The following is a 19,351-nucleotide window of genomic DNA, read 5'->3' as shown; positions in this document are numbered from 1 at the left end:
TTGAAAGCCCACTTGAGCATCCACACCTGTGAACTGCAGTATACCATCCTACAGCTAGCATGAGATTGACGACTGTATCAACTGGAATTAAGTCTGCCACTGCCTTTGGAGTAGCTTTTAAGGCCCGAAGAAACCCTTTCCCAGCCTGCATAGGAAAAAGAACATAAAATGTTAATCCAGGTCTTAAATAATAGCTGGGGCTAAAGTATGTATCATCAAACTGATTATACTAGTGCAGTACGTGAAAACAGCTAACATTGATCCACTGCTTACCAGGTTCTTATGCTAAGTCTGACTTCCTCAGTCTATCCTACCTTCCCAGCCAAGCGCATCTCCAGCATTTCCATGAACTACTAGTGTTCCTCACGTTCCTTCAGGAAATAAAATTCCTCGAATTTGTGAGAGGTTAATAAACTCAATTAACAAACACCAAGAATAAACTTTTACATCTTAAAAATTCATAAAACATGTTAAGAATTAAGGTTATACAAATTTCCCATTAACTTTCCCATTAATATTTGTTTACCATTTCCTTGATGATTTTGTTTTCTGCTAGGGTTTATTAGCTTACAAGCAATAGTAGGCACTAAAAGTTTAAGAAACATTTATTTGAAAAATATTAATTGGTGAAATTCCACCATTAATAAAATAAAACTTTTTTTTTGGCTTGGAAAAATTGCCTTATTATTTACTTTTTATTCAGCATCTTAGTTCACCTCACAGATCACTGATGTTACATAGATGCAAGAATTAGGAATTATTCATGTCAATAATTTGTTGAGTTTATGAAATTGATTCTTTGCGCTTTGCATGTTTCCAACATTGATTTGCAATGATTAGCACTTTCTTATGTTACTCAGTTCTGTTGTCTTATAACTAGCTCCCCTTCTTTCGAACATAAGAAACCAATCTAGAACATTTTAGAAAATGTAAATAAATATGCAGCTTTGCATATAATGAAACCCGCTTTGGGATCATGTTAAAATAATGATGTTCTAAGTCACTAAATGTTCACCCCAACTGAACTTTTGTAGAAGAAAGAGTTGAAGGCAGATGGGAAACAGAAAGAAAAGGGCTGCTTGAAAAATCAGACATCGGAAGGAAGATCTTTGTCACTGTTATAATTCACTGTCTCATATTCATATTGCAATTCATGTTGACCCTAGTTCTGGGAGGAACAGAGATAGAGTCTGAAGCGCAGTCTAAATCCCTAATAAGATTTAAACGCATTTAGATCACTGATTTCCTATTCATTGTACAAAACAGTGAAGTGGGGTTTAGACCCTAAATGCTTCAGTGTGAGCTGTGAAGTCCCACAGCTTGGCTGGATCAATCTGGACTTCGGGGAGATGCGCACTGAGGGCTGCTTACCTAGAGGAGCCACGTTTCTCCTGGTAAGAGATTATTGAAAAGGTGTTGCCTATATTCATGGATTTTTGTATTTGAAAAATTTGCTGCAATTGGTAGTTCTCTTTCTTGTATTCATTAAGAATTATTGATGTATATCTCTTTTCTATACACACACATAAACTCTTACATGTGTTTTATAATCAAGAATTTAATAATCTTTGAAGATATTTTTACTGCATCCTCAATTCACTGCACTAATTCATGTGATTATAAACGGCAAAAAGGGGGAAATACCCCCATCTTGTGGTAACTAAAGAAAAGTCCTGATGCTCAAAGGCTTCAAAAATAAAACTCCTAAATAGTAACTGATAGCACATTACCTCTGTTTTTCTGATAAAAAATTCTCAAAGAATAAAATAATTTCATCCTGCCTCTATATTACAATTAGAACAATTAAAATAATGTGCCTCAATTGTTAGTAAAGTAGCATTTATATTTTTGGATCAATGAAGCTAAGTCAGCACTAAGAATTTTGTTACTCTTCCTCTACTACATTTCAGGGAGTTATTTCTTCATTGTTATACATACCGCAATAATTAGTCCATTAGGTCCATTTATATTATCAACCCAACCCTAAAAGAAAGAAGATTTCTGTTGGTTACACATTTCAGAAAATTGTTTTATCTTTGGAACATCTGCAGTCTAATCTTAATAAATTTCAAACAAGAGCACTGAGATCCCAGCCAATAGAACTATCTAATTCAGTATTATTTAGATCTCAAAAGATAAAGGCAAATCACTGGCCATTTTCTGTACTTTATTTGACTGTGCAAAAATTAGAATTTTGCCAGGATTGTTTTTCTTAGCAGGAGCCATGAATGGTTTTCTGGTGTTTTATGACCTCTTATGGACCTTGTCCTTATATCATGATCTGCTAAGCAATTCACCAACCATCCTTCTCCACCTTAGTCCTGATTTCAGCCTCCTTAGGAGAACATTGAAAACATGATTTGTGTTAATGGCCCATTTCTTGACATTTTTTACCAGCTATAGAGTCCATGACAGATATATATACGTGTGTGTGTGTGTGTGTGTTTCTGTATGTGTATTGACTTGCTTAAAGATGTTACAGAAAGATTATGTTTAAGAGCAGCTAGAGGGAAATGTGTTTTTAAGTTTGTTTCTTAAGACCTAAGCCATTCAGCTGACCTTATTATGTCTCTTTACATTACAGTATAAAAGTCAAATGTGTGTGTATAATGGGAGAGGAGAGAGAAGAGAGGAGAAGATGAAGGGATTAATATTTGTTGAGCCTTTTAGTAGGGACCAGGCTTTTACTTGAGACTGAGCACTCCTCATACATTGTCTCATTAAATCAACTCTCCAAAGTAGTATCTGTCCTGTTTTATGGAAGGGACAACTCAAAAACATTGCATTACCAGTAAGTAGTGGAGCTGGAATTTACCCCAAAGCCTCACAGATTTGCTTTGAAGAAGATGATGTAATTCAAAGTACTTTCAAAAGGTCATGGCAGTATGCTGAGGTTTAAAAAAATTAGTATTCCTAAACTGAGATCCTTCTGTGAGCTTTGAAACTCTTGTTTACCCTGGCAGTTATAATACTACCAATTTGGCCACTAAGGACATTCTGGTATGCTTAAACTGTAGTAAGAAAGCCAAGATATGAAACCATCACCCATGGGAATTTTGAGACTAGAGTAATTAGAAGCTAATTTAAGCTCTCCATCCAACTCTAGGACAGTCAAGGTAACTGCCAGAGGAGCCACATGCTGGAAACCAAAGTGGAATTTTGCCCTAGTTCATATTCGATCGGCTGCACTTAGCTATAAATCCTGAGGAGGAGAAGAAGAAAGACATCAGAAAGTAATTGGGCTAGAAGAACCTTAGTTTGGAAGCAAAACACAGAATCCAGGTGAGTGGGCTTACTGGGAAAGGCTCCTGCCAAGTTGCTCCCACAATGGAGGGCCTTATGATGGCAATGTTCAGGTTCCTGCTCTCTTGCTGCACCACCATTTCTCCCAAGGCCTTGGTGTAGGTGTAAATATTGGGCCAATCTCTGATCAGCTTGGGTGCAATCTCTTCAATAATAGCATCGTCTAACCACCTAAAAGGTAGTCAGAATAAAGAGAATTCTAGTAACGTATGTTAGACAATAAACCAAAAGGAAAATGTGAGACACAATCAAACAAAACTTCCACCTTTTGGCCTCAGTTCTGGAATTCAGAACAGTCACATGATACCAAGGTTGAGTGTGTACCTGTTCAAAGCATGCACGAGCCCTTTGCTCTCCACTGCTAAGCCCAATCTTATCCTATGCCCTCCCATCCAAACAGATAGGTAGGTAGGTAGGTAGGCAGGCAGGCAGGTAGGTAGATAGACTGATAGAATCAATAGCAATACTACTTTATTACGAATAATAGTATAGGGCTATTAGTACTACTTTATTAGTACTACTTTAGCTCTACTGCTACTTTATCAGTATTGATTACTACTTTATTGTAGTAGTACTAAAATAGAGGTTTAGTAGTACTATATTAGAGGTTATTTTTACTTCCTCTCCAGCAAGCTCATAAGTACATTCATTGAACACATATTTGAGTCCCAGTCATTCTCCCAGTAGTGTGCTGAATGCTGTGTTCAGGGCGTTAGAGGCTCTCATCCAAGGTGCTTCAGTGGCAGCCCTACTCAGTGTTGTCCGATAAAAATCTGATGTAGTAATCCTGAAGCCTTTAGCTTTAAATTTTAAAAATTTCACTGAATGCAAATCAAATCAAAGCGACTACTTTTGGCAGACTTACAATCTGTTTTAGCAAACCTATGTAATGCATTTTTGAAGATCTGTTTAAAGTCTATGCTAATAATTTGATAATTATCTCCAGAGATTTCCAGTAAATTCTGAAGTCTGTCAAGTGGGGTGATTATAGTGCTCTGAAATAGCTTCAAAATCACGATTATTGACTACTCCTATTTACAAGATAATGTGTATCATGAATAACAAAGTTACATAGCATCAGCCTAATCTTTCTTAAAAATATGTCAGAACCACTTGATAACCCCAAAGTCTATCTACACCTCTCTAAGAAAGCAACAAAAGTATTGTCAATTATATATGTAACATTCTTCTAGTTAACAGATCTATGTGGTTAAATTATTGATATAATATAGCTTTTTAAAAATTAAGCTGCCGAAATATGCTAGTGTGATTTTTCTAATCAATGTGGTACATCTATTTCCACAGAACTATACTATTTTGATTGTAGAAAATCTTCAGTTACCACTTGGCTGACATGACAAATTTTTGAGCCACTAAGATGTACATGATGTTAAGACGTATTCAGAATCACAACTTTCAATTTTAATGCCTCATTTGATCCTGAGTTAGAACATGGGCCTTGACTATAATGTTTCCATTTTTCTTGCTTTGCTTCTATTAGTGCTGAGTGTGTTCTGGATACTCAAATAGCTTTTCATTTAAATTGAATAGAGAAAGATTGAGGGGTTCTAGAATTAAAAACAACTTCCACTACATAGAAATATCTAGGGTATTTTAATTATATGGTCACCTGGGGGCTGGGAAAGAATACAGGATGATGCGGACACCTCTCCATCTTAACAATAATCCTACCACTATCTCATTTCATACAGTGGATTGACTGACCTGAGACCATTTTTCTCTCACCTGCAAAAATATGTAGTTTAAGAAAACCAGGTCTTGAGGGAATAGAGCTTAATTTCAATAAGGCTATGAAGAAAAAAATCCTAGAAAACATCAGAGCCCAAAAATGTGCTGGGAATGTATGTCACATGGCTAGTACCAGTTGCTGTAATTAATGCTGGGGTACACGGAAAGGATAATACTTGGGGGATAGGGGCCTTATAAAGCTTGGTGAGTTTGCTTGTCTTAGAAAATTTTGGTTTTGTAGATTTCTGACAGCACGCATGCAAGAAATTTTAATATTCTATAGATGACTTGCCTCTGCTACTCTCAGCTACACCTGTCCTCCACTGTTTTATCTTCTCATTCCAATTGTACTTGTGAAAATGGCAATAATTATACTCATTCTAAATTCTAATGAGGATAAACAAGAATATAAATTATCTCGTTCCAACTGTACTTGTGAAAATGGCAATAATTATACTCATTCTAAATTATCATGAGGGTAAACAGGAATATTCAAAACTGCATTTAAGCTCTTTGATAAAACAAAATGAGCCAATAAACCTAAGTCATTGTTATTTTTTAATAAAACAACCAGTGAGCATACATCTTTGTCGGTAATAGTTTTAAAATGTCATTTCTGGCCCAGTGCGGTGACTCAAACCTGTAATCCCAGCACTTTGGGAGGCTGAGGAAGAAGGATCATTAGAGTCCAGAAGTTTGAGACCAGCCTGGGCAACATAATAACACCCGGCCTCTACAAAAAAGTTTTAAAAAATTAGTGGGGCATGATGGCGTCCACCTGTAGTTCCAGCTACTCAGGAGGCTGAGGGAAAAGGATTGCTTGAGCTTGGGAGTTGGAGGCTCCAATGAGCCATAATTGTGCCACCATACTCCAGCCTGGGTGACAGAGACCCTGTCTGAAAATAAATAAATAAATAAAACAAATAAAAATAAAATATCATTTATAATACATCTAGACCATCTGCAGCTCATCCAGCCACTTCCTAGGTTCAGAGGAGATTAGTGTAATAAACATGCACATCCACTGGTTGGGCCAAGCCATTCTTAGGACTTAAACAGTCAATTCAGGGTTGCTGCTGTTGTTTGTTCTCAATTTGTTTTTAAAACAGTAAATAAGTTAGCATGGATAAAAAACACTACATAAACCAAAATGCATGTCTGAAATTAATCTAAATGTCCTCCAGTATACTCAAGAAGATGTTTTGAACCCATGGGTCTCAAATTCTAACCTTGAATTGCTTCAGAAGAAGCATAAAGTCATTTAAAATTTCAGAAAGCAGTATGTATATGTCTATGTGTGTTCACATATACACACATACACAATTTCTTCTAAAGATTACTATCAATTTTGGATTCAAACTTATTGAAGCAACATGATTATATCATTAATAGTTTAATTATTTGTGTATTTACTGAATGAAATACCAAGAGGCATATGTATTTCCCCTCCCCTGATCCCCTCAATTTTCTTATGCAAGAAGTGGGCAAGCCTTGTAGTTTATCAGGAAATCTGTTAGAGAGTAAGTAGTGGACACACTGCCTTATGATAACGTTTGCTCTCTCTTTCTCCAGGCTAGATTATGTCATTCTCTTGATTGTTGTAGTTATCAAGTTGTATTTGCTTATGTGTCTTACTCCCCACTGGACAGTGAGTCCAGAAGAACAGGGATGATAATTTTTATCGCAGGTCTAATCACCTTTCTGCCCCCAGGAGCCAGCTGCCTTATTCAGTAAATGGATGCTCTTCCGCATGATAATCTTGATGGGCCAATTTCTGTACTATATGAAGTTTTAGGAAGCAGAGATAGACAATGATAAGGGAGAGCAGATGAACTCAAAAGAAGACAAGGTTGTAGAGAGAATGTGGGAAAGGAAGGAAGGGGATATCTTTGTAGAGCAGGAAACAAAATTGGAAGTAAAGTGTCCAGTGGCAGTGGTGAAAAGTGTTGACCAACCTTGGTTTGGTGAAGGTGGCTTCAAGGTCAACTTAAACTTTCCAGTGGGAAGCAGGGTATTTCTGAGCATAATGCTTATGGAGAATTGGCCTCTTTATTTCCCTCAAGACTTTTACAGAGCACTTAGCCTGGCTCAAACATGAGCCAGATGCTGAATGTCCTGACAATGGCCTGCCATTGTGAAAATTACTCAGTTTGGTTAAGAAACAATTTAATCTTATTCTGGTTTGTAATTTAAAGCCTGCTAATATAAAAGTACACAGAATTTTCATTTTTATTTAGCTACTTAAATATTTTGAAGCTGTGCCGTCCTGAAATTAAAAGCACAAGTGCTAGAATCAGCTTTCACCATTCCCCTAGAAGAGATCAGCTTTTTTAGTGTTAACAACGTGTTCTATAGCACGAAGGCAAAAAAGACTACTTTCCAACATGTGACCTCCTTTCATATCTCCCAGAGGGCTGTGATAAGGGCCACTGCTGCTGGCTGTGGGGGCCTCCATTCCCCTGCCTCTCACACCTGCACCCTCAGTGCACATGCCGCCTCTCCTTTTTTACATGGCAGATTAGCTGTGTCTTCTGGTGACCGTGTAGCCTCAGAAGTGTGGTTTTTAGTAGGTACAGATCTACTAGGAACTTTTAATTAAAACTTCTAAGAACTGAAAGACAACAGGAGGCAAGGAGAGCAGGAGAAAGAGGGAGCATAGAGATAAAGAAGATAAATGGTCCTAATTTCAAATGAAGACTGCTCAGTGAAAAAGTTCCTTAAGGCCCTCTTTCCCAAACTTGCCTGCTCATAAATATGAATTACACAGGGCCCCTGGGAAAAATCCAGATTCCTGGGTGCCATTTGAGAATCACTAAATACATCTGCAGAGTTAAGAGTCTGATAATCTGTATTTTCAACATGCCCTGGAAATTCCAACAGTCAGGCAAATCAGGGAATCACTAATTTAAAAGAAGTTCACTCCATAAACCGAAGTCATTGAGATTTGAATATATCAGGATTAGCTCTCAAAAACACATTGCTTCTTGGAGTAAAATTTCAACAGAATTGAATTTTAAAAGAATTAAATCCCTGGTACGAGAAATGCAAAACATGACAAGTATGCATGTTCTAATTGGAGTTAATTTGATAGGTGCAACCCCATATGCAAAGCAGTAGCCATGTCCTACTGTTTTTTTATTTCCCAAAACATGGAGGTGTTTTTTATATCTGTTGCCATGCCCTGGTTCTTGTCTTCCATACCACTCCTCTCTGGTAATGAGTCTCGCCTCCTCTGTCTACTCCCTATGCTAATCCACTGCCTCCCCCGACCTCTGGCCATATTAATATTCCTGAAGCCCACTTTCATTGGCACTTTTCCATGATGAAAACAAATGAACAAACAACCCAAAATTACACACAAAAATGCATGCACACACATGGCCCTCCTTCAATAGATCTCCACTGCCTAGAGAATTAAATACAATTCCTCCGCATAGTATGCAAAATCTCCACAGTATGGCCCAGCCTACCTCTCCAGTTTGATCTCTAACTGCTTCCCTACACGTAACACGTGTGCTGCCAAGATGGACTTCTGGCTGTGTCCCAAACACGCGTGGCTTTCCCAGCTCCAGCTGCCCTGCCGGGCACGTGTGCACATCTCACCTATCCACTCTCTATCCACTCTTCCAAGTCTTCTCATACGCCTCCTTCCACTCCACCAGTTTCCCCACCACCGCACGTGTATAATTCTGCCCTGTTCTGTTTGTCTTGGATATGAACTCTTTGGAACATAGTCTGTATCTTAAGAAAGCACGTGTGGTGCTCTTTTTTTTTTTTTTTTTTTTTTTTTTGAGACGGAGTCTCGCTCTGTCGCCCAGGCTGGAGTGCAGTGGCGCGATCTCGGCTCACCGCAAGCTCCGCCTGCCGGGTTTATGCCATTCTCCTGCCTCAGCCTCCCGAGTAGCTGGGACTACGCCGGCTAATTTTTTGTATTTTTAGTAGAGATGAGGTTTCACTGCGTTAGCCAGGATGATCTCGATCTCCTGACCTCGTGATCTGCCCGCCTCGGCCTCCCAAAGTGCTGGGATTACAGGTGTGAGCCACCGCGCCCGGCCAGAAAGCACCTTTTAATCTCTACCACTGCCAAGTTTGTGAGTAGACTGGAAAGACCGTGGGCTTCAGAATCAAGTGGCCATGGATAAAAATTGTGTCTGAGAGACTTTCAAGGAGTTACTTAGCCTTTCTGAGCTTTTTGCTCCGTGATGAGTATAGCAGTGATAATAACATCAACCCTACAATATTACGTTATGGAATTAAATGTCGGTGAAAGTGTCTTGCTCGTTGCTCAGTAATGATTCATGTCCCCCCTTCCCTTCTTAATTCAGATTTATTTACATATGTTCAATAGAGCCATAAATATTTGTGATTCTGTTTTTCTAGTACCTGGTTCTAGTTATTCCAGGTTTTTATACAGGCACAAAAGCCCTTTTCTTCTACACTGGTTTCCCTAAGAGGAGTTACCTTGACCTAAAAAATAAGGAAAGCACCAACCATAAAACCCTGCTTTTCTTGGTCAGTGAGGTGCATTTTAAAAAATAAACATTCTACATAAGCTGTTATTCTGGAAAACTGGAATTTCACTGGCAATCCCTGATCCATTTATGCACACCAGCTAGGCAGAAGCTGGTAATATGAAGGTAGAGCTGAGTCAGAATCAGAATTGGTGACTGGGATGAGGGGCGGAAGACAACTACAGATATAAGAACCGGGAAAATGAGTTGCTTAACACTGATTAACGGCCATGCTTGTCATACTCATTAAAAGCATTAACTCCTGATTTAAGTTATTTTAAAAATATATTTATGCTAATGTGCTAAAGTTTTTGTACTAACAAAATCAAATTTCATCTTTCTGGAATATTTCAGGGCCAAGGTAATGCTAAAAGTTTTTAGATAGGGGCTAAAGAAAGGGAGCTCAGGCCTGACAGTCTCGGGATACAGGATGAATAGAAAATGGGGGGAGCTGAACGAGCAGAGACTGCAAAGGTTGGGACCAGGGTGTAAGCATGGGGTTCACATTCACAGTCCCATTATTAACAACCCTGAGCAGTACCACTGCTGCCCAAGCAATCAGGAAAGCTCCGGGCCAAAAATGCAAATCCTTCTTTATTTCCCAGACCTGGAATTCCCATTCAACTGATTTTCTGGAAAAACAAAGTTTCATTTTACATTGTCACAGTGATTTTCTTGAGAATATAATGCCAAGAGTACAGTTTCAAGATCATCTTGTTGTCTAACTCCTGGTTCCTTATAAATAAATAAGAAAGAACTGCTGAACTACTAAGAGCAAAGGCAGCCACTAGACTCCTGGAAGTTACCGTTAACAACAACAACAACAGAAACAAAAAACTGTCCCCCAGGCATTTCTCTGTTGCACTGAAAGAAAGAAAAACTCCCAAGGGAAATAGAAACCTAAAAACCTTGGAAAATAATTCTATTTTAACACAGATCAATGACTAAATAGAGAATTAATCAAAGGAACAAAGTATTTTCCTAAAACAAAGAAACAAAACCTGGATGTAGGTGAATTGGTATTTATTCAGAATGATTTTTAATGTTTTTATTCTAAAACTTCCAAAAATTCCCTCTGGTATAGGAGTCATTGAAATAGTTGTAGATCATGGTATAGTTGGTGAGGGGTTGCTGGGTTTTATTTAAAGTGCTATTCAAAACTTAACATATAGGTTTCATTCAAAGTTTAAGAAGAAAAAAATGAACAACCAGAAACAAGGGTAAGATGTGGGGATATGGATAGATATTTTATACTTAAGACTTCTGCATCCCAAAATATCAGCTTGTGATGGAATTCTGTCATCTATTCTTGCTTCAGTCAAAACAAACAAACAAACACAGTCAAAACAGTATCAACAATAATCATGTAGTGCCACCAAAAGCTTTTCATTCATTCAGCGAGCATTGAGTCCCTAGCTGGAGATGCAAAGAGGAGCAAGAAATATCCTCTTCCACTGAGAAGCTCATTGTCTAATGTAGAATGTAGATAAGCAACCAGACATTCAGAATGACCTGTGTTACGAGCAATAATAAAGCTGGACACTGGGTACTATGGGGGCACTTGGGAAGGGTGCCTAAGCCAGAGAGCTTCACTGGGGAGCCTTGATGTCTGAGTAAGAATTAACCAGGTGAAGCAGAAGGGGAAATAAACTCTAGGAACAAACAGAGAGTTTCGAGTGCACAGGCAGGCAGAGTGTGAGGAGGGAAGGCCTTACTTCTTTGTGACTGCAGCATGAAAGTAAGGGGAGGGCTGGATGTCCTAATTAATCTTGAATTAGCAAATAATAAGTATTACTTTTCTCTATTTTTTAAAAAAACTTAGTTCCTTAATTGCACCCAAAATTTATCTGTTGAGATAAAGTAACTTCATTCCTAGTTCTAATTAGTTGCTTAAATAATTGTTATCCTTGGAGAGCAGTAAATGACAAATGGACATTAAAAATTTTGTACAAATGTCAGTTGCAGTTTGTTCATAAATCATGTAGCAATTACCTGCCTTGTCTGATTAACATATACTTGAGGGAGGATGGAAAGTGCTGAATGTCTGAAGGTAAATCAACTCTTCCTCTGGGAGGTGAGTTTATTCTTTTTTGAAACCTAGGGGTATTTTGTGTCTGGACACAGTTTGGGAGGAAGTGGTATGGAGTACCTAGAGAAGCCCTTCTCTATGGGTGAACTCTTACTTCTTTTCTTTTCTTTTCTTTTTTTTTTTGAGACAAAGTTTTGCTCTTGTTGCCCAGGCTGGGGTGCAATGGTGCAATCTCAGTTCACTGCAACCTCCACCTCCTGATTCAAGTGATTCTACTGCCTCAGCCTCCCAAGTAGCTGAGATTACAGGCATGTGCCACCACACCTAGCTAATTTTTTGTATTTAGTAGAGACGGGGTTTCATCATGTTGGTCAGGCTGGTGTCGAACTCCTGACCTCAGGTGATCCACACACCTTGGCCTCCCAAAGTGCTGGGATTACAGGCGTAAGCCACCACACCTGGCCTCTTACTTCTTTTCTCTGATGTACTCTCGGGCTCTTTTGCTACCTCAAACTGCACTATGACCTGTCAGGTGTTAGAGAGATCAGCAGTGGAGAAGGTCCAGGAAACAGTCTGGAATCAAAAGGGGTCTGCCTCTCTCCTGGACATATCAAATATGAAAGCATCACATTTACCAAGAGACAACACCATAAGAGGGTAACTGACAGAAACCAATTCCATCCTGAAAATGCTCTGAGGCTTTAAACATACTTTATTGTCTAGACTTTGGGCCTCAGAGTACACCTGCTTTTTCTCCCACTATCCTGATGAACTCTGCACTCTAAAATTTTTCTCTGTACCAATTTAGCAAACCTCCATTTATTAGCAACTTTAACCTCCAGATCCTTTAGATGACTTTCATTCTTCTTTGTCCTGGATATTTTTACATGACAGACAAAAATATCTATTCTCAGAGCTGGAGGAGATAAAAATATTTGCCCTGAAGGGAACAAACTCTTGATTTAGCTAAAACTTTTTAAAGAGTTTATATTAAATATAAATACAGTATTATATAAAATTATAATGTGACAATTCATTGTGAAATAGTCCATCTTTCTGTTGTAATACTTTTTATGTAGTTTTTTTGTTTTTTGTTTTTTTTTAAAGGTAAGCTTAGTAAAATGGAGCAGTAGAATAAATAAGCAGAAAACAAACTTAGAATAAGACCTGAGCTGTGTCCTAAGATGAAAGTGGTTTCTGCTGGTTGGCAAGAAGAGAAAAATCCTAGACATTATTTCTCTTGCATCATAGGACAGTAAGGAAAGTGTGTCTCAGTCAAATAAGTCAAGAGACTGTCACCTTCTGCTAGATATTGGAGCAATTCTTATTCTTCATCAGTTCTTCCCCCACCCCCTTTTTTTTTTTTTGAGACAGAGTTTCACTCTTGTTGCCCAGGTTGGAGTGCAATGGCACAATCTCGGCTCATTGCAACCTTTGCCTCCCAGGTTCAAGAGATTCTCCCCAGGTTCAAGTGATTCTCCTGCCTCAGCCTCCCAAGTAGCTGGCACCTGTTACCATACCCAGCTAATCTTTGTATTTTTAGTAGAGATGGGGTTTCGCCATGTTGGCCAGGCTGGTCTCGAACTCCTGGCCTCAGGTGATCCACTAGCCTCAGCTTCCCAAAGTCCTGGGATTACAGGCGTGAGCCACCGTGCCCAGCCACTAGTTCTTTTTTAAGAATCATTTGATTAAGTGATGTTAAACACTCCCTAATACTGCAATAAGTGTTTTATATAACTATTCAACTTCACAACTATAAAATGGGCCCATTTTACAAATGAAGGACCTGGGGCTCAGAGAGGGCAAGGAAGTTGCTCAAAGTCACACAGGTAGTTACTGGTGGAGCTACACCAGACTCATGTCAGTCTGAACTGAAAATTTTTCTTCTGAACTTTTATTCTATACATTCTACTTGCTTTATCTAGTGACAATGCTAAGTTCATTAAGATCTGAGAAACCACTTCCATGTATAGTATTCCCAAGTACCTCACAATCCTACACAATTCCACAAAATGTTTAAGAATTTTCTATCCCCTTTCTCTTTTAGCAATATATTCCCCAGGAGAACTAGCAGACAAGGTAGCTAAAGCTAGCATCATTTCAAAACATTTGCTTCAAAAGTGTTTCACTTCATCATCTCATTAATAGCTACAAAGAATCAAAGAGAACAACATTCTACCCGCCCCTTGATCCCTTTATTAGACCAACTTACTCAAGGGAATCAATGATTTTTTTTGGCTCCACAGGGCACGGATAGATAACTTCATCGATGTGCTTCAGGTTACAATTTGAATAGGCAGTAGAGATATGTATAAAGGCTTCCAGCTTTGGCATCTGACTAGCCATAAGCAAGAGTTGCCGGGTGGCAGTGACGTTAAGTTGCACAGCATGTCTAGAGAAGATTAAGTAGAAGGAAATACAGTGAGGTAAGTCAGCATCATGCCTTGCTATAACTGTACCTACTCCAATAACTGGCATACCTATCAGATTTTGGTGGCTGCACCAAACACTAGGGAGAGAAGGATGGGTCATGGCTACACAGTTATGTGATACTCGGAATGTTTTATGTAGTGATGATGTGTTTTGTGCACATAAATCCTATTCACTGACACACTGTACATATATCTAGAGGACAGTTGGTTCTAATCAACTGAAAAAAGAATTACAATCCTCTGAATTTGTAAAGGTGCTTCTATAGGCAGCCATTAAAAGAACAAAAACATGTAAATTAAGCATCTAACTGAAGAAGTTGGAAAATATAAATAAACTTGAGGGGAGCAACAGTAGAATTTTTAAATGAGCAATGTAAGTTGGTAAAGGTCCAGGCCAGACATGAAAATTGGTGTCAAAATCTAAAATTGCAGCTAGTAGAATACAAAGCTATATAAACAGTATGTGATAACAATGAAATAGTTCATTCCAGGAATACATGGTTTATCCAATACCAGGAAACTTACTAATTTAATTTAACTCAAAAGAGAAAAACTATATAAGAATATATATGTATTTTGAAAAGTTTAAAACGATGTTTAATTTCCATTTCCAATTTAATTAAACAAATTCACTAGAATAGGAATAAAATGATTAAGCAACATATATTTAAATTTGCTAGCCAATATCATTCTTAATGGTGAAAAGCTAGGAGCACTGCTTGTAACATCTGTGGTGGGAATAATGCCTACAATCACACTGCTACTTAACATTGTTCTGAAGTCCTAGTCCTGTGATTAATTAGAAAGAAAAATAAAATTAAAGAACAGATACAGATACTAAAAAGACAGCCACAAAAATTACTGTCGGATTATATAATTGCATACCTGGAAAATAGAAGCAGCTTTTAAAAAAGCTGAAATGTACTATAATTCAGTTAGGTGTCCACTGATAAAAATTATGTAAAAAATCACTAGCTTGCCTGTATATAAATAAAAATTAGAGAATAAAAGGGAAGAAATGTTCAAAGTTGAACATTTAAAATATATGAAATTCATCATAAATGAATATATAATGACAAAAAACAAATAACAAAAAATTGAATAAATGGGAAAACATATATTGTTTTTGGATAGGAAGAATCAATATTTTAAATATGCTAAATGTTTTTAAAGTATTCTACATATACAAGGTAATTCTAATCAAACTCCCAAGATTTTTAAAAACTTGGCAAAATTATCTTAAATTTAATCAAGAAGTATATGCAAAGAGAACAGTTACGAAAATTCTATAAAAATGAAAGTGCGGCTGGGTGCGGAAACTCACGCCTATAATCCCAGCACTTTAGGAGACTGAGGCAGGTGGATCACCTGAGGTCAGGAGTTCGAGACCAGCCTGGCCATGATTGTGAAACCCTGTCTCTACCAAAAATACAAAAATTATCTGGGCATGGTGGTGCATGCCTGTAGTTCCAGCTACACGGGAGGCTGAGGCAAGAGAATCACTTGAACCCAGGAGGTGAAGGTTAAAGTGAGCCGAGATCATGCCACTGCACTCCACCTGGGCAACAGAGCGAGACTCCGTCTCAAAAAAAAAAAAAAAAAAAAAATAGAGTGCTGTGAGCATACTTGCTCTAATATAATAAAAATTACAGTAATTAAAATGATACAGTACTGGAAGTGAAAGCCTGATTTAATGTAACAAAATACTTTAAAAACTGAAATTTAGTTTAAGAGCTTTATATCAGATAAAGAGTAAAAATATTTAACAAATATTGTTTAAAAGTAACCATATGGCACACAAAAAAAATAAAGCTGCTTTACTTTCACATCTGCATCACTCTCCTTACAGAATTTTCCTGTACTCCTCTTTCTAGGTAAATACTTTATAAATGGATCAAATATCTAAATGTGAAAATGAAACCATAAAAATACTAGGGGAAATTATAAATAACTGCATAAATAATAGACGTGAAAGACATTTGATCGATTGTTAAAATAGTTTGAGCCTTATAAAAGATGAAGAGTTTAATGGCCGGGTGCAGTGGCTCACGCCTGTAATACCAGCACTTGGGAGGCCAAAGCGGGTGGATTACCTGAGGTCAGGGGTTCGAGACCAGCCTGGCCAACATGATGAAACCCCGTCTCTACTAAAAATACAAAAGTATTAGCCGGGCGTGGTGGCGGGCACCCATAATCCCAACTACTCAGGAGGCTCAGGCAGGAGAATCGCTTGAACCCAGGAGGCAGAGGTTGTAGTGAGCCAAGATCCTGCCATTGCACTCCAACCTGGGCAACAAGAGCGAAACTCTGTCTCAAAAAAAAAAAAAAAAAATTACAATGCTGAAACTTTCAAGAAGTCTTAATATTAATAAGAAAAAAATGTTTCAATAGAAAAATAGGTGGGCCGGGCCCAGTGGCTCAGGGCCGGGCGCAGTGGCTCACGCCTGTAATCCCAGCACTTTGGGAGGCCGAGGCTGGCGGATCGCGAGGTCAGGAGATCGAGACCATCCTGGCTACCATGGTGAAACACTGTCTCTACTAAAAATACAAAAAATTAGCTGGCCGTGGCGGCGGGCACCTGTAGTCCCAGCTACGCAGGAGGCTGAGGGAAGAGAGTGGTGTGAACCCGGGAGGTGGAGCTTGCAGTGAGCCGAGATCGCGCCACTGCACTCCAGCCTGGGCGACAGAGCGAGACTCCGTCTCAAAAAAAAAAAAAAAAAGAAAAAGAAAAAGAAAAAAAAAGAAAAGAAAAATAGGCAAAGAAAGCAAAGAACATGAATAGGCATTTCACAAAGAACAAAATGCCTATAAGCATTTAAATATCATTAGCGTTTGTAATCATCAAAGAAATACAAATCAGAACATGTGCTACCGTTTCCATTATCCTATTAGCAACATTAAAAATAATTTTAAAATTATAGTATTATTTTGTGACTGTAAAAATGAGCATTCATGTGCACAGAGACAGTGTAAGCAAACACCACATTTTTGGAGAGCAATTTAGCATTATGTGTGAAAATGCAAACTGTTCATAACCTGGGTACATCTGATATGTATCTGATAATTGTATTTCTAGGAATTTATCTCAAGAAGAGCACACAAAGGGGTGAAAAATATACATGCATACAGATGTTCACTGCAGTGTTGTTTATAATAGTGAAAAATTAAAACAATCCAAATGTTCACCAACATAGAACTGGTTTAATATATTATACATATGTTCAATGGAATGTCATGTAATCATTACAAATTATAATAGAATATTTATTGACAATGATAGATATCAAAAAATATAACTGAGCAGGTTGCAAAAGATCATCCTCGCTAGGATGCCATTTTCTTCCAGTAAAATTCAACATACACCTATGTAATCATAGATACATAAAGAAAAATTGGAGTGAATGTTCTCCACAATAGTAAATGGTTGTTTCTAGATGGTGGGATTTGGGAGGAGTTTTGCTTCTTTGTATGTTTTTTTGTTGTTGTTGAGAGTGTATTTCTTTTTTTTTTTTCTTTACAGAAACTATGAAGAAATTTACATGCACACAAATGTATACAAACCATGAGAGGGAAATGGGAATGTACCTGAGAGTGTCATCAAAGCGTACAGTGGCTGCACAGTGAAAGATTATGTTTGTACAGGAGAGAAGCTCCTGCATGTCCTCTTTGCTGATGGCAAAGTCATTCTGACTGAGATCTGCATAAATAGCTCTGATCTTCTCATGCACATTTGGACAAACTTCTTTGACTTTCTCAAATAGCTGAAACATAAATATAGATCAATATACAAAAAATAGCATCATCATTATCACATTGTTCTTGTTTACTACAACCTGTTTAATTATACTCAAAAACTGGTTTTAGTTGTAATAATATTACTTAAAGAAGACATCTGGCTGGGTGTGGTGGCTCATGCCTGTAATCTCAACACTCTGGGAAGCCAAAGTAGGAAGATCACTTGAGCCCAGGAGTTTGACACCAGCCTAGGCCACATGGTAAAAACCTGTCTCTACTAAGAATACAAAAAATTAGCCAGGCATGGTGGTGTGTGCCTGTAGTCCCAGCTACTTGGGAGGCTGAGGTGGGAGGATCCCTTGATCCCAAGTGGTGGAGGCTGGAGTGAGCCTTGTTTGCAACACTGCATTCCAGCCTGGGTGACAGAGCAAGACCCTGTCTCAAAAAAAAAAAACAAACAAACAAAAAAAAAAAATTTTACTCAAGAACCATCTACTTTATTTCATACAATTCAGCCAGTTTAATGTAATTCCTGCTACATTTCATGTGAGAAACGTTTGAAAAATCAGTTCCAATAATCAGTAAGGTGCGCATTTTGAACTTTTCCTGCAGGGTGAAAAAGTGAGAGTAAGTCATCCACATCCTGCCTTTATACTCTTTTCCCCTTTAAGCCAGCTTTATATTTACATATGGTAATAGTTTCCATTTTTGACTGAGAATAAGTGTTTCCAGTAAAAAATTACCAGCCTCTACAAAGCCTTTACAAATTACAAGCAAAATTACCAACAGCTTGGTTAACTGAACCAAATTAACAAAATATCTTAGCAGCACAAACATAATTAGAAAATAACAAATAACAAATGAAGCAAATTTGTAATAGGTGAAACATATAAAAATGTTATGTAATCTCATTCTAATATAAATGGCAATTATTGTCTAGTAAGTACACGAGCTCATGTATTTTTTATGGGATATTAATTGATTTTTAAAATATTCTAATTTATTCATAATGGAGAAAAGGAAGAGCAGTGGCCATTTTAGCTCTAGTTACACTTACTCAGATAGAATAGATTCAGTACTTTCCCCTCCACACAGAAATTCTTAGATTAACTTGGCATTTCCCATGTTTTCAAGAAATATGATTTTAATAAAATGATCTTGGTTCCAACCTATTTTGATTAAATGGAATTTTACTTAGTGTTGGTGTGGCATATTAACAGTGAGAAAACAAAAAGTAAAGCTAAATGTTTAGAAAATTTAAGAGCAGAGAAAATTAGCCTGTGGTTTTAATCATAATATAGTAAAAGAGACAGTCCTCTTCTCTCCCTTAACCCCCAAACAGTATTTTTACCTATTCCTTGATCCTTAGTCACAGGATTAAGAGAGATCTATCCATTAGAGATGTACCCCAGGCTGTTTTTATTGGGTAATAAAAAGTTGATCTCAGGTAGTCAGAGAAACCATATCTCATTTGTATCAGACAAGAGCATGTTCAGAAGCCATTCTGAGGATTTAATGAAGATGTCTAGTAAAGGGATGAAATCCACATATTGATCTGTCACGTTAACATACTTCAATTCTGTCTACTATTT

General features: G+C 37.7%; 1 protein-coding gene and 1 long non-coding RNA gene across 4 annotated transcripts in view; one reads left to right on the top strand and one right to left on the bottom strand.

The window, feature by feature from the left end:
* FAR2 (fatty acyl-CoA reductase 2) overlaps positions 1-19,351 on the bottom strand; it is a 212,465-nt gene that overhangs the window by 39,311 nt on the left and 153,803 nt on the right. For all 3 annotated transcript variants that reach the window (XM_065523947.2, XM_005570465.5, XM_045364928.3), the window contains exons 3-7: positions 17,610-17,785; positions 13,805-13,984; positions 3,297-3,474; positions 1,939-1,983; positions 27-145 (exon numbers count right to left, since the gene is read on the bottom strand). In XM_065523947.2, coding sequence (XP_065380019.1) covers positions 27-145; positions 1,939-1,983; positions 3,297-3,474; positions 13,805-13,984; positions 17,610-17,785 — 698 coding nt within the window. The remainder of the gene's footprint in view (positions 1-26; positions 146-1,938; positions 1,984-3,296; positions 3,475-13,804; positions 13,985-17,609; positions 17,786-19,351) is intronic.
* Positions 2,109-17,751, top strand: LOC102133134 (uncharacterized). Its single transcript, XR_001483323.4, has 3 exons — positions 2,109-3,282; positions 13,839-14,018; positions 17,545-17,751. It is a non-coding gene; the product is annotated as an uncharacterized lncRNA (long non-coding RNA).

The sequence above is a fragment of the Macaca fascicularis genome, chromosome 11 (assembly GCF_037993035.2).
Source record: "Macaca fascicularis isolate 582-1 chromosome 11, T2T-MFA8v1.1".
Lineage (NCBI taxonomy): Eukaryota > Metazoa > Chordata > Mammalia > Primates > Cercopithecidae > Macaca > Macaca fascicularis.
Note: the sequence above shows the minus strand (reverse complement) of the source record. Positions and strands in the feature narration are given on the sequence as shown.